The 13,403-nt window shown below is 52.7% G+C and overlaps 1 protein-coding gene across 1 annotated transcript; it reads left to right on the top strand.

Annotated features, from left to right (window-relative positions):
* The first annotated feature begins 619 nt into the window (after nucleotides 1-619).
* SELENBP1 (selenium binding protein 1) lies at nucleotides 620-7,446 on the top strand. Its single transcript, XM_073637336.1, has 12 exons — nucleotides 620-765; nucleotides 2,054-2,107; nucleotides 2,406-2,518; nucleotides 3,530-3,715; nucleotides 3,787-3,907; nucleotides 4,024-4,206; nucleotides 4,290-4,471; nucleotides 4,650-4,728; nucleotides 4,824-4,945; nucleotides 6,385-6,477; nucleotides 6,645-6,763; nucleotides 7,017-7,446. The coding sequence occupies exons 1-12, from the start codon at nucleotides 762-764 to the stop codon at nucleotides 7,177-7,179; spliced, it is 1,419 nt and encodes a 472-aa protein (XP_073493437.1). The 5' UTR covers nucleotides 620-761; the 3' UTR covers nucleotides 7,180-7,446.
* Nucleotides 7,447-13,403: the final 5,957 nt, after the last annotated feature.

The raw sequence follows: 13,403 nt of genomic DNA, 5'->3' as shown, positions 1-13,403 counted from the left end.
CCCTCTGCCCTCCCAGCACTGCCCTCCCTGCACTGCCCTCCCAGCACTGCCCTCCCAGCACTGCCCTCCTTGCACCTCCCTCTGCCCTCACAGCACTGCCCTCCCAGCACTGCCCTCCTTGCACCTCCCTCTGCCCTCCCAGCACTGCCCTCCCAGCACTGCCCTCCTTGCACCTCCCTCTGCCCTCCCTCTGCCCTCCCAGCACTGCCCTCCCAGCACTGCCCTCCCTCTGCCCTCCCAGCACTGCCCTCCCTGCACTGCTCTCCCAGCACTGCCCTCCTTGCACCTCCCTCTGCCCTCCCAGCACTGCCCTCCCAGCACTGCCCTCCCTCTGCCCTCCCAGCACTGCCCTCCCTGCACTGCTCTCCCAGCACTGCCCTCCTTGCACCTCCCTCTGCCCTCCCAGCACTGCCCTCCCTCTGCCCTCCCAGCACTGCCCTCCCTGCACTGCTCTCCCAGCACTGCCCTCCTTGCACCTCCCTCTGCCCTCCCAGCACTGCCCTCCCAGCACTGCCCTCCCTCTGCCCTCCCAGCACTGCCCTCCCTGCACTGCTCTCCCAGCACTGCCCTCCTTGCACCTCCCTCTGCCCTCCCAGCACTGCCCTCCCTCTGCCCTCCCAGCACTGCCCTCCCTGCAGCTCCCTCCTTCCCACAGACTGTACAAATAGGAGAGTCCCAGTCCCGAGGAGAAGAGACAGTCGTCTGTGGAGATCTGCAGTTAGACAACAACCTGAAGAGACCAAACTTCCGACAGCTGCAGCATGGGTGAGAATTTGTTGCATTGTTCCTGTCCCCGGACTCCGCTCTCACTGTCCCCGGACTCCGCTCTCACTGTCCCCGGACTCCGCTCTCACTGTCCCCGGACTCCGCTCTCACTGTCCCCGGACTCCGCTCTCACTGTCCCTCCAAACTTTCCTCCACTGCAGCCTGAAGTTTCCTGCAGCCCCAGTCAGTGGTGCAATGTGTTACCACACTGCAGGTGGAGCAGACTTTGTGCCAAATGTGTTTCACTTGTTAACCGTTGATATCCCAGGTGAGTAGTGTAGTAATGACGATGGCGGCAGATAAGAGGGTCCGGCGCTGTCATTATCCGTCTCCTGATGGCCGCAGGTCTGCACGGTGTCACTGCTGGGGGGATATGGCTGCTTGCGACCAAACGGTAGCGTCAGACAGGCAGCCGCTACATATTCTCATAGGAAAGCTGTGGTTGAGCTCTGTCTGCTGTGCAGGCTATTGCTCCCTGGAATCAGCCACAGTCCAGGTGGGGAGGCGGCACATGACCTGATCCGTCATGTCGTTCTTGGGTGGGGCGCAGTTATCGCCAAGGATCTGCTGAATGTATGGAATGATTAGCAGAAAGTGTCCCAACTTTTTGCTTAGTTTTTGTATGCAGTGGCCTCTGGGGTCTTGTTACCAGCAACTACAACAACCATCATCTTCCTTACGCCCCCACAGTATACAGTCTGTCCTGTGCGTGGGGTATATGGCCGGGCGCCTGTCCTGTATGTATATAGCGGTGGTGAATTTCTTGTAGACCCTTTGTGCCCCTTGGCTGTTTCGGGGGGCTGCAATCATTCCTGGCTGTATCTCCTCCAGGACGCGTCTGCTCTTCCTCACGTAGCCCCTCATGCTCCACTGTAGGGAGTAATAACCGGAGTTATAGGGGCCATAAATCTGCTGGGAGATGTGTCCAGATCCACGTCCTCTCTATAAAGTGACGTCACCAGGGGCTCGTCAAATGTCTGCCGGGCCCTGTGTGTCCCTATGATCAGGTAGGTCATAACCTGAAGGGGCTTCACCTGGACCGGACATTCTTAACCCCCTCGCTGCCAGCAGCCAGTGTACTGGTCATGGGGCGTTGGATTACTGGTGCCACCACCATCACTATATCCCCGCACGTCACTGAATATACGTCTGTGACCACCCAGCTGACCCCGCAGCAGTCAGGACGCTACATGGCGGCACAAGAGGAGGTCGGCTGATACACAGCGTCCACTCCTTGCCGTCCAGATGTGGTCTGACGGCCATTCCTGACATCATGTCTTCTTTATAGCGAAGTGTGGATCATGCGGCCCCGGATACAAGACGCCCCTGGACGCCATGAAAGGTAAGGGGCTTAAAGCCGCTGGTAATTGCATGCTGATTGGGTGGGACCCCTCTGCCAATGTGCAGCTGGATGGAGGTCTCTTTCTGTTTGTACACACTGACACCCATCAGGGCATCATACGGACCCACCCTGTGATCAGAGTGACGTGTTGTGTGGCCCCCCATCTGTGGAGTACAGCCATCTATCTATTCCGGGCTAGTAATCACAAGTGTGGGATGGGGGGTCCTATCAGGGGCTGCTCACTTCTGGGGATCGCTGTTACCCTTACTGATGCTTGGTCCGTCACCCTCAACTCCAGGTCCGCGTGAGGAGTTAATCTACGTACCCTGTATCTATCGCTCCACCGGGATTAACAAGCCGGACTACCTGGCCACCGTGGACGTGAAGCCGGAATCTGCACAGTACTCCCAGGTAATGATGGCAGACGCTCAGGTTCCAGCACCAGCCGCTGAAATATTCACCTCCTGTGTAACCTAGAAATGGCTCTAGATCAGGCTTAGGTGATGATTCCCCAGGGATGGCTCTAGATCGGACGGAGGTGATGGATCCTTGGTGATGGCTCTAGATCAGACGGAGGTGATGGATCCTTGGTGATGGCTCTAGATCGGACGGAGGTGATGGATCATTGGTGATGGCCCTAGATCGGGCGGAGGTGTTGGTTCCCTGGTGATGGCTCTAGATCGGACGGAGGTGATGGATCATTGGTGATGGCTCTAGATCGGACGGAGGTGATGGATCATTGGTGATGGCCCTAGATCGGGCGGAGGTGTTGGTTCCCTGGTGATGGCTCTAGATCGGGCGGAGTTGATGGATCATTGGTGATGGCTCTAGATCAGGTGGAGGTGATGGATCATTGGTGATGGCTCTAGATCAGGCTTGGGTGATGATTCCCCGGGGATGGCCCTTAATCGGGTGGAGGTGATGGATCATTGGTGATGGCTCTAGATCGGGCGGAGGTGTTGGTTCCCTGGTGATGGCTCTAGATCAGGTGGAGGTGATGATTCCCCGGGGATGGCTCTAGATCAGGTGGAGGTGACGGTTCAGGTGACAGTTCCCTCGTGATGGTTCTAGATCAGGCAGAGGTAATGATTCCATGGGGATCGGGTGCGGGTGATGGTTCCTTGGAGATGGCTCTAGATCGGGCGGAGGTGAAGGTTCCCTGGTGATTGCTCTAGATCGATTGGAGCTGATTTTTTTCCCACAAGATGGCTCTAGATCAGGTGTAGGTGATGGTGCCTGGAGATGGCTCTAGATCTGGCGGAGGTTGTGGCTTCCCAGGGATAACTCTAGATTGTAGCGGAGGTGCTGGTGCATCCATTGGTGACATACTATAGGAGTGCTAGGTCTGTGGGTGAGTGCAGATGCTCCCGGGAGACTGATGGTCACCCCCTTGCAGGTAGTGACGTGCTCTCCATTTACCAGGTTATTCACCGTCTGCCAATGCCCCATGTGAACGATGAGCTGCACCATTCAGGCTGGAACACCTGCAGCAGCTGCTATGGGGACCACACGAAAGTGAGAAACAAATTGATCCTGCCTTGTCTCATCTCCTCCCGGGTCTATGTAGTGGATGTGGGCACTGACCAGCGGGCACCTCGCATCCACAAGGTGGGTATTACCTGAGCTGGCCACCATTTCTTGCCTCCTGGGTGCTGACCGCAGTCTTATACTCTCTGCAGGTGGTGGAAGCTGAGGACGTGAAGAAGAAGTGCGGCCTGGGGAATCTGCACACCTCTCATTGCCTGGGCTGTGGGGAAATCATGATCAGCTCCCTGGGGGACCCAGAAGGGAACGGCAAAGGTGAGGTCACCCCCCCCCCTATGCTGTGTATACTGTGATGCCGGGTAGAAGGGGTGCCACCTGTATTCCTGGTGTGGTCTGTCACGTCTCCTGTATCTTTCCTATTTGCATCTCAGGAGGATTCGTTCTACTGGATGGGGAGACATTTGAAGTGAAGGGGAACTGGGAGGTACAAGGAGAAGCGGCACCCTATGGCTACGACTTCTGGTACCAACCACGGCACAATGTCATGATGAGCACAGAGTGGGGGGCCCCGAAGGTTCTCCGCAATGGATTCAAGATAGAAGATGTTGCAGCAGGTGGCAGCAAGCGTCAGGCCTTCATGTCTGGGTGGAGGGGCTGTGCAGGGTGGTCCCGGCTTCATTCAAATTCTGTTTTCCAGGACACTATGGCCGCAACATACACGTGTGGGACTGGACCAATCACACTCGTATCCAGACTCTGGACCTGGGAGAAGATGGACAGATCCCCTTGGAAATCCGCTTCCTGCACAACCCAGACGCGGCGGAGGGATTTGTCGGCTGCGCCCTCAGCAGTTCTGTGTTCCGGTTCTTTAAGGGAAAGGTAAGAATGAGGCGAGACTCTGGGATTCAGGAATATGGGCCTCACCATCCCCTCAGGTGTGGAGTGCCGACGTTTGGTTCAGAAGCCCCTGTGCCCCTCTACGATCTGTGCTGGTTGTGCGGCATCGCCCAAATTACAGGGGGATCATCTGCTTATCTCTAATGTCTCTGCTTTTCAGGACTCCAAATGGGCTGCAGAGAAGGTGATCCAGGTGCCAGCCAAGAAGGTGCAGGGGTGGGCATTACCCGAGATGCCAGGTGAGAGGCTGTGTGTGTGGGGGGGCTGGGTATACAAGGGGCAGTGTGTGGGAGTTTCCCATCCGTGCCCCATAAACATATATATGACCCCACAGGTCTGATCACCGATATCCTGGTCTCCTTGGATGACCGCTTCCTGTACTTCAGTAACTGGCTGCACGGGGACATCAGACAGTACGACATCTCCGACACCCGGCACCCGAAGCTGGTGGGACAGGTGAGTGTCCAGAGCATCATGGGACATCGCAGTATGAAAGTGGCATCCAGGCACGTGCCTATAGGGGGGGCTGTGTTATATAAAATATTAAAATCTCTGAAGCCACACTAGAGAGGCATTCACCTCCCCCCTTTCTTATCCCCTATCACACAGATATCCAGTAAGGAAATCAAGAGCTGACACTCTTGGAAATAGACTTGTACAATCGACATAAAAAAGTAGGAAATTAAATTGTGAGAAGTCCTTTTGAAGCCCAAGTGCCAACAAGGATGTCTTTTGTGTGAAAGACTAAGATGTATAGAATAGGCAGGAAAGGCCTCTTAAGTTTTGAAAGGAATGAAGCGAATATCTAACACCTGTTAGAGATGGCTATTCATCAAGGATGCACATTCCCTTCATCAACACATCTTTGGCAGCCGCTGAGGCACCCAAAGAAAATTATGAATATTGGAGTTTGTATAAATCCGATAATGATGGGACATTTTCTGTTTCAGGGTGAATCAGGGGAGAAGATGCATATTTTTTCATAATTGTAACACCTGCCTATAAGCCACAAATTAATAGTAACCAGATAACTGACAACAGCCATGTCTTGTTTAGTCTCTGGGGACAGGTAAAATCCCGATAACAAATTTGGCAGCGATTTTGTACTTCTGCAGTCGTCAGCAGTGAAGATATTTCATAAAATCCTGAAGGGCTGAGGTCATCAAGGGGGTGTGGGTGGAACTCAGGTGCTGATAACAGGTCAAGCCAAATTATGATCTGGGTTCCTGTATAGAGATACAAATCAGGTGTCTGCATGAATCCTGTTCACTGAACGTTTCCAGTTGAAATGCTGTCCTTCAGCTAAGTTGACACATCTCTGTGAGCGCTTTAGTAAGTTTCTTTCATTATTCCTTTTTATTTTCTGTAATTGTATATGCTGTATTGTTTTGTCCCCTTTAATACACTGCCTATTGTTCCAAATTAAATATAAAATGTAATAGTTCTGTAAACTGTTCCCCGAAGTCATACGCTACCTATCTGGCATCCAGTCAGCCTATAAGAACTCACTGCCACCACCAGGTGTAGTACTTGGGTTATCGTGGAGTTCGCAGTGACCGTATTAGGGGTATATACATATGTTTCATGCTCTGGAAACGGAGGTGTATATACCATACGCTCACTGTTAGTTTGCGGGATTGGGAGCAGCAGAGAGCTGCTTGCGCCAAAGATAACCCCCTCCCTTCCCAGCTGCAATCTTTGACAAATTGGTGCGAGCAGTTGGCTCTCTCCGGTGCTATCCTTCACGGGCCGTAGTTGGACTTCTTCCTTCATAGTTAGGCAATTTGCATACTTTTCCCGATGGCATGTAGCCCCCCCCTTCCCAGGTCATGTGATTGCTCATGGCAGAAGCAGCGGCCCCATTGTCTCTCTAACCCACGGTGTCTCCTCTGCAGATCTTTCTGGCAGGCAGCATCCTGCGCGGAGGTCCGGTTACTGTGCTGGAGGACAAAGAACTGAAGCCTCAGCCCGAACCCCTGATGGTAAAGGTGAGGAATCTGCCGACCCCCAGCTCCATGACACCTGTGGGTCTTCAGATCTCTGTCACCCGCTATCATCTCCGGTCTTGTTGCCTTGTATCTTAAATGATGGAGGGTCCTGCGGGTCTTCATATCTCCCTGTTGCCCTCTATTATCTACTGTCCTGTGTCATACAGGGGCGGTGTGTCCCCGGGGGTCCGCAGATGATCCAGCTCAGCCTGGACGGAAGAAGGCTATATGTGACGACATCTCTGTACAGCGCTTGGGACAAGCAGTTCTACCCTGACATGATCCGGTAAGAGACGTGTGTGACCCTCTGGGGGGCTATGAGGGACCTGGCTGTGGGTGGTACATTATATTATATAGACCCCCTCCCCATGTCAGTGTTCGTGCTCACATCCCAGCTGCCACCGCTCTGGGTGCCTTTACATCAGCAGTGGGGGACCCCGGGATTAAATCTGCAGCTCTCCCCTCGATAGTGAGGGGGTCCCGTCAGTAATGTCCAAGTGTTGACCGCCACCGCTGTCTGATCCATGTCTCCTCCACAGGGACGGCTCCGTCATGCTGCAGATCGACGTGGACACCCACAAGGGCGGCCTCAAGCTGAACCCCAACTTCATGGTGGATTTTGGGAAGGAGCCAGACGGTCCTGTCCTCGCTCACGAATGTCGCTATCCAGGAGGAGACTGCAGCTCCGACATCTGGATCTAGAGCTCCGCCGCCCCCCACCTTCAGTTCTGTATCATCTCACCCACGTCCTACCAGTCCCAGCAAGATGATTGAACTACTACCCCCAGCATGCATCCAGCTCATCCTCACTGCAGGGGCCTCTCAGACTGCCCACGTGCTTCCATGAGGAGGAATGGCGTCATTCTACCCCAGTAGCCCCTCCGTCCCGATCCCGGGGATCAGATGGTTCAATACTTGTGATCATGGCGCTTTGTACCTTCACTAACATTAAATTTCACAAGCATCAAACGTCTCTTGCTGCATCATTGTTTCCTAGGGGGCAGCGTCCTGTGCACCACCAGGCGGCACACTGCCCATGAGCGTTATACAGTGTCCAACAGCGGGTACTGGAGTCACCACAGGTCCAACCAAAAAAATCCAGCAGGTGCAGCTAGAGGTCACTACTGCACCACTAATAGCCTGCACCACTAATAGACTACACAGTGCCCTCTACTACCACCTGCTGGATGACATCAGTACTGCACCACTAATAGACTACACAGTGCCCTCTACTACCACCTGCTGGATGTCACCAATACTGCACCACTAATAGACTACACAGTGCCCTCTACTACTGCCTGCTGGATGACATCAGTACTGCACCACTAATAGACTACACAGTGCCCTCTACTACCACCTGCTGGATGACATCAGTACTGCACCACTAATAGACTACACAGTGCCCTCTACTACCACCTGCTGGATGACATCAGTACTGCACCACTAATAGACTACACAGTGCCCTCTACTACCACCTGCTGGATGACCTCAGTACTGCACCACTAATAGACTACACAGTGCCCTCTACTACCATCTGCTGGATGTCACCAGTACTGCACCACTAATAGCCTGCACTGTGCCCTCTACTACCACCTGCTGGATGACATCAGTACTGCACCACTAATAGCCTGCACTGTGACCTCTACTACTGCCTGCTGGATGACATCAGTACTGCACCACTAATAGACTACACAGTGCCCTCTACCACCACCTGCTGGAGGACATCAGTACTGCACCACTAATAGCCTGCACAGTGCCCTCTTCTACCACCTGCTGGAGGACATCAGTACTGCACCACTAATAGCCTGCACAGTGCCCTCTACTACCATCTGCTGGATGACATCAGTACTGCACCACTAATAGACTACACAGTGCCCTCTACTACCACCTGCTGGATGACATCAGTACTGCACCACTAATAAACTACACAGTGCCCTCTACTACCACCTGCTGGATGCCATCAGTACTGCACCACTAATAGCCTGCACTGTGACCTCTACTACTGCCTGCTGGATGACATCAGTACTGCACCACTAATAGACTACACAGTGCCCTCTACCACCACCTGCTGGAGGACATCAGTACTGCACCACTAATAGACTACACAGTGCCCTCTACCACCACCTGCTGGAGGACATCAGTACTGCACCACTAATAGACTACACAGTGCCCTCTACTACCACCTGCTGGATGACATCAGTACTGCACCACTAATAGCCTGCACAGTGCCCTCTACTACCATCTGCTGGATGACATCAGTACTGCACAACTAATAGCCTACACAGTGACCTCTACTACCACCTGCTGGATGACATCAGTACTGCACCACTAATAGACTACACAGTGCCCTCTACTACCACCTGCTGGATGACATCAGTACTGCACCACTAATAAACTACACAGTGCCCTCTACTACCACCTGCTGGATGCCATCAGTACTGCACCACTAATAGCCTGCACTGTGACCTCTACTACTGCCTGCTGGATGACATCAGTACTGCACCACTAATAGACTACACAGTGCCCTCTACCACCACCTGCTGGAGGACATCAGTACTGCACCACTAATAGACTACACAGTGCCCTCTACTACCACCTGCTGGATGACATCAGTACTGCACCACTAATAGCCTGCACAGTGCCCTCTACTACCACCTGCTGGATGACCTCAGTACTGCACCACTAATAGACTACACAGTGCCCTCTACTACCACCTGCTGGATGCCATCAGTACTGCACCACTAATAGCCTGCACAGTGCCCTCTACTACCACCTGCTGGATGACCTCAGTACTGCACCACTAATAGACTACACAGTGCCCTCTACTACCACCTGCTGGATGACATCAGTACTGCACCACTAATAGCCTGCACAGTGCCCTCTACTACCACCTGCTGGATGACCTCAGTACTGCACCACTAATAGACTACACAGTGCCCTCTACTACCACCTGCTGGATGTCACCAGTACTGCACCACTAATAGCCTGCACTGTGACCTCTACTACCACCTGCTGGATGACATCAGTACTGCACCACTAATAGCCTGCACTGTGACCTCTACTACTGCCTGCTGGATGACATCAGTACTGCACCACTAATAGACTACACAGTGCCCTCTACCACCACCTGCTGGAGGACATCAGTACTGCACCACTAATAGCCTGCACAGTGCCCTCTTCTACCACCTGCTGGAGGACATCAGTACTGCACCACTAATAGCCTGCACAGTGCCCTCTACTACCATCTGCTGGATGACATCAGTACTGCACAACTAATAGCCTACACAGTGACCTCTACTACCACCTGCTGGATGACATCAGTACTGCACCACTAATAGACTACACAGTGCCCTCTACTACCACCTGCTGGATGACATCAGTACTGCACCACTAATAAACTACACAGTGCCCTCTAATACCACCTGCTGGATGCCATCAGTACTGCACCACTAATAGCCTGCACAGTGCCCTCTACTACCACCTGCTGGATGATATCAGTGCTGCACCACTAATAGCCTGCACTGTGACCTCTACTACCATCTGCTGGATGACATCAGTACTGCACCACAAATAGACTACACAGTGCCCTCTACTACTGCCTGCTGGATGACATCAGTACTGCACCACTAATAGACTGCACAGTACCCTCTACTACCACCTGCTGGATGACATCAGTACTGCACCACTAATAGACTTCACATTCTCCTCTACTACCACCTGCTGGATGTTCCCAGTACTGCACCGCCCTCTACTACCACCTGCTGGATGTCACCAGTACTGCACCACTAATAGCCTGCACTGTGACCTCTACTACCACCTGCTGGATGACATCAGTACTGCACCACTAATAGCCTGCACTGTGACCTCTACTACTGCCTGCTGGATGACATCAGTACTGCACCACTAATAGACTACACAGTGCCCTCTACCACCACCTGCTGGAGGACATCAGTACTGCACCACTAATAGCCTGCACAGTGCCCTCTTCTACCACCTGCTGGAGGACATCAGTACTGCACCACTAATAGCCTGCACAGTGCCCTCTACTACCATCTGCTGGATGACATCAGTACTGCACCACTAATAGACTACACAGTGCCCTCTACTACCACCTGCTGGATGACATCAGTACTGCACCACTAATAAACTACACAGTGCCCTCTACTACCACCTGCTGGATGCCATCAGTACTGCACCACTAATAGCCTGCACTGTGACCTCTACTACTGCCTGCTGGATGACATCAGTACTGCACCACTAATAGACTACACAGTGCCCTCTACCACCACCTGCTGGAGGACATCAGTACTGCACCACTAATAGACTACACAGTGCCCTCTACCACCACCTGCTGGAGGACATCAGTACTGCACCACTAATAGACTACACAGTGCCCTCTACTACCACCTGCTGGATGACATCAGTACTGCACCACTAATAGCCTGCACAGTGCCCTCTACTACCATCTGCTGGATGACATCAGTACTGCACAACTAATAGCCTACACAGTGACCTCTACTACCACCTGCTGGATGACATCAGTACTGCACCACTAATAGACTACACAGTGCCCTCTACTACCACCTGCTGGATGACATCAGTACTGCACCACTAATAAACTACACAGTGCCCTCTACTACCACCTGCTGGATGCCATCAGTACTGCACCACTAATAGCCTGCACTGTGACCTCTACTACTGCCTGCTGGATGACATCAGTACTGCACCACTAATAGACTACACAGTGCCCTCTACCACCACCTGCTGGAGGACATCAGTACTGCACCACTAATAGCCTGCACAGTGCCCTCTTCTACCACCTGCTGGAGGACATCAGTACTGCACCACTAATAGCCTGCACAGTGCCCTCTACTACCATCTGCTGGATGACATCAGTACTGCACCACTAATAGACTACACAGTGCCCTCTACTACCACCTGCTGGATGACATCAGTACTGCACCACTAATAAACTACACAGTGCCCTCTACTACCACCTGCTGGATGCCATCAGTACTGCACCACTAATAGCCTGCACTGTGACCTCTACTACTGCCTGCTGGATGACATCAGTACTGCACCACTAATAGACTACACAGTGCCCTCTACCACCACCTGCTGGAGGACATCAGTACTGCACCACTAATAGACTACACAGTGCCCTCTACCACCACCTGCTGGAGGACATCAGTACTGCACCACTAATAGACTACACAGTGCCCTCTACTACCACCTGCTGGATGACATCAGTACTGCACCACTAATAGCCTGCACAGTGCCCTCTACTACCATCTGCTGGATGACATCAGTACTGCACAACTAATAGCCTACACAGTGACCTCTACTACCACCTGCTGGATGACATCAGTACTGCACCACTAATAGACTACACAGTGCCCTCTACTACCACCTGCTGGATGACATCAGTACTGCACCACTAATAAACTACACAGTGCCCTCTACTACCACCTGCTGGATGCCATCAGTACTGCACCACTAATAGCCTGCACTGTGACCTCTACTACTGCCTGCTGGATGACATCAGTACTGCACCACTAATAGACTACACAGTGCCCTCTACCACCACCTGCTGGAGGACATCAGTACTGCACCACTAATAGACTACACAGTGCCCTCTACTACCACCTGCTGGATGACATCAGTACTGCACCACTAATAGCCTGCACAGTGCCCTCTACTACCACCTGCTGGATGACCTCAGTACTGCACCACTAATAGACTACACAGTGCCCTCTACTACCACCTGCTGGATGCCATCAGTACTGCACCACTAATAGCCTGCACAGTGCCCTCTACTACCACCTGCTGGATGACCTCAGTACTGCACCACTAATAGACTACACAGTGCCCTCTACTACCACCTGCTGGATGACATCAGTACTGCACCACTAATAGCCTGCACAGTGCCCTCTACTACCACCTGCTGGATGACCTCAGTACTGCACCACTAATAGACTACACAGTGCCCTCTACTACCACCTGCTGGATGTCACCAGTACTGCACCACTAATAGCCTGCACTGTGACCTCTACTACCACCTGCTGGATGACATCAGTACTGCACCACTAATAGCCTGCACTGTGACCTCTACTACTGCCTGCTGGATGACATCAGTACTGCACCACTAATAGACTACACAGTGCCCTCTACCACCACCTGCTGGAGGACATCAGTACTGCACCACTAATAGCCTGCACAGTGCCCTCTTCTACCACCTGCTGGAGGACATCAGTACTGCACCACTAATAGCCTGCACAGTGCCCTCTACTACCATCTGCTGGATGACATCAGTACTGCACAACTAATAGCCTACACAGTGACCTCTACTACCACCTGCTGGATGACATCAGTACTGCACCACTAATAGACTACACAGTGCCCTCTACTACCACCTGCTGGATGACATCAGTACTGCACCACTAATAAACTACACAGTGCCCTCTAATACCACCTGCTGGATGCCATCAGTACTGCACCACTAATAGCCTGCACAGTGCCCTCTACTACCACCTGCTGGATGATATCAGTGCTGCACCACTAATAGCCTGCACTGTGACCTCTACTACCATCTGCTGGATGACATCAGTACTGCACCACAAATAGACTACACAGTGCCCTCTACTACTGCCTGCTGGATGACATCAGTACTGCACCACTAATAGACTGCACAGTACCCTCTACTACCACCTGCTGGATGACATCAGTACTGCACCACTAATAGACTTCACATTCTCCTCTACTACCACCTGCTGGATGTTCCCAGTACTGCACCGCCCTCTACTACCACCTGCTGGATGTCACCAGTACTGCACCACTAATAGCCTGCACTGTGACCTCTACTACCACCTGCTGGATGACATCAGTACTGCACCACTAATAGCCTGCACTGTGACCTCTACTACTGC

Source organism: Phyllobates terribilis, unplaced genomic scaffold (assembly GCF_046119375.1).
Source record: "Phyllobates terribilis strain yellow unplaced genomic scaffold, ASM4611937v1 Scaffold_6__1_contigs__length_29720123, whole genome shotgun sequence".
Lineage (NCBI taxonomy): Eukaryota > Metazoa > Chordata > Amphibia > Anura > Dendrobatidae > Phyllobates > Phyllobates terribilis.
This window is presented reverse-complemented; position numbering and strand designations above follow the sequence as displayed.

What these genes read in the sequence shown, in the direction of transcription:
- SELENBP1 (XM_073637336.1), top strand. An exon ending in GGGCACCTCGCATCCACAAG is followed by an intron (nt 3,716 to 3,786) that starts GTGGGTATTACC and finishes TACTCTCTGCAG; the next exon opens with GTGGTGGAAGCTGAGGACGT. An exon ending in GGCATTACCCGAGATGCCAG is followed by an intron (nt 4,729 to 4,823) that starts GTGAGAGGCTGT and finishes ATGACCCCACAG; the next exon opens with GTCTGATCACCGATATCCTG.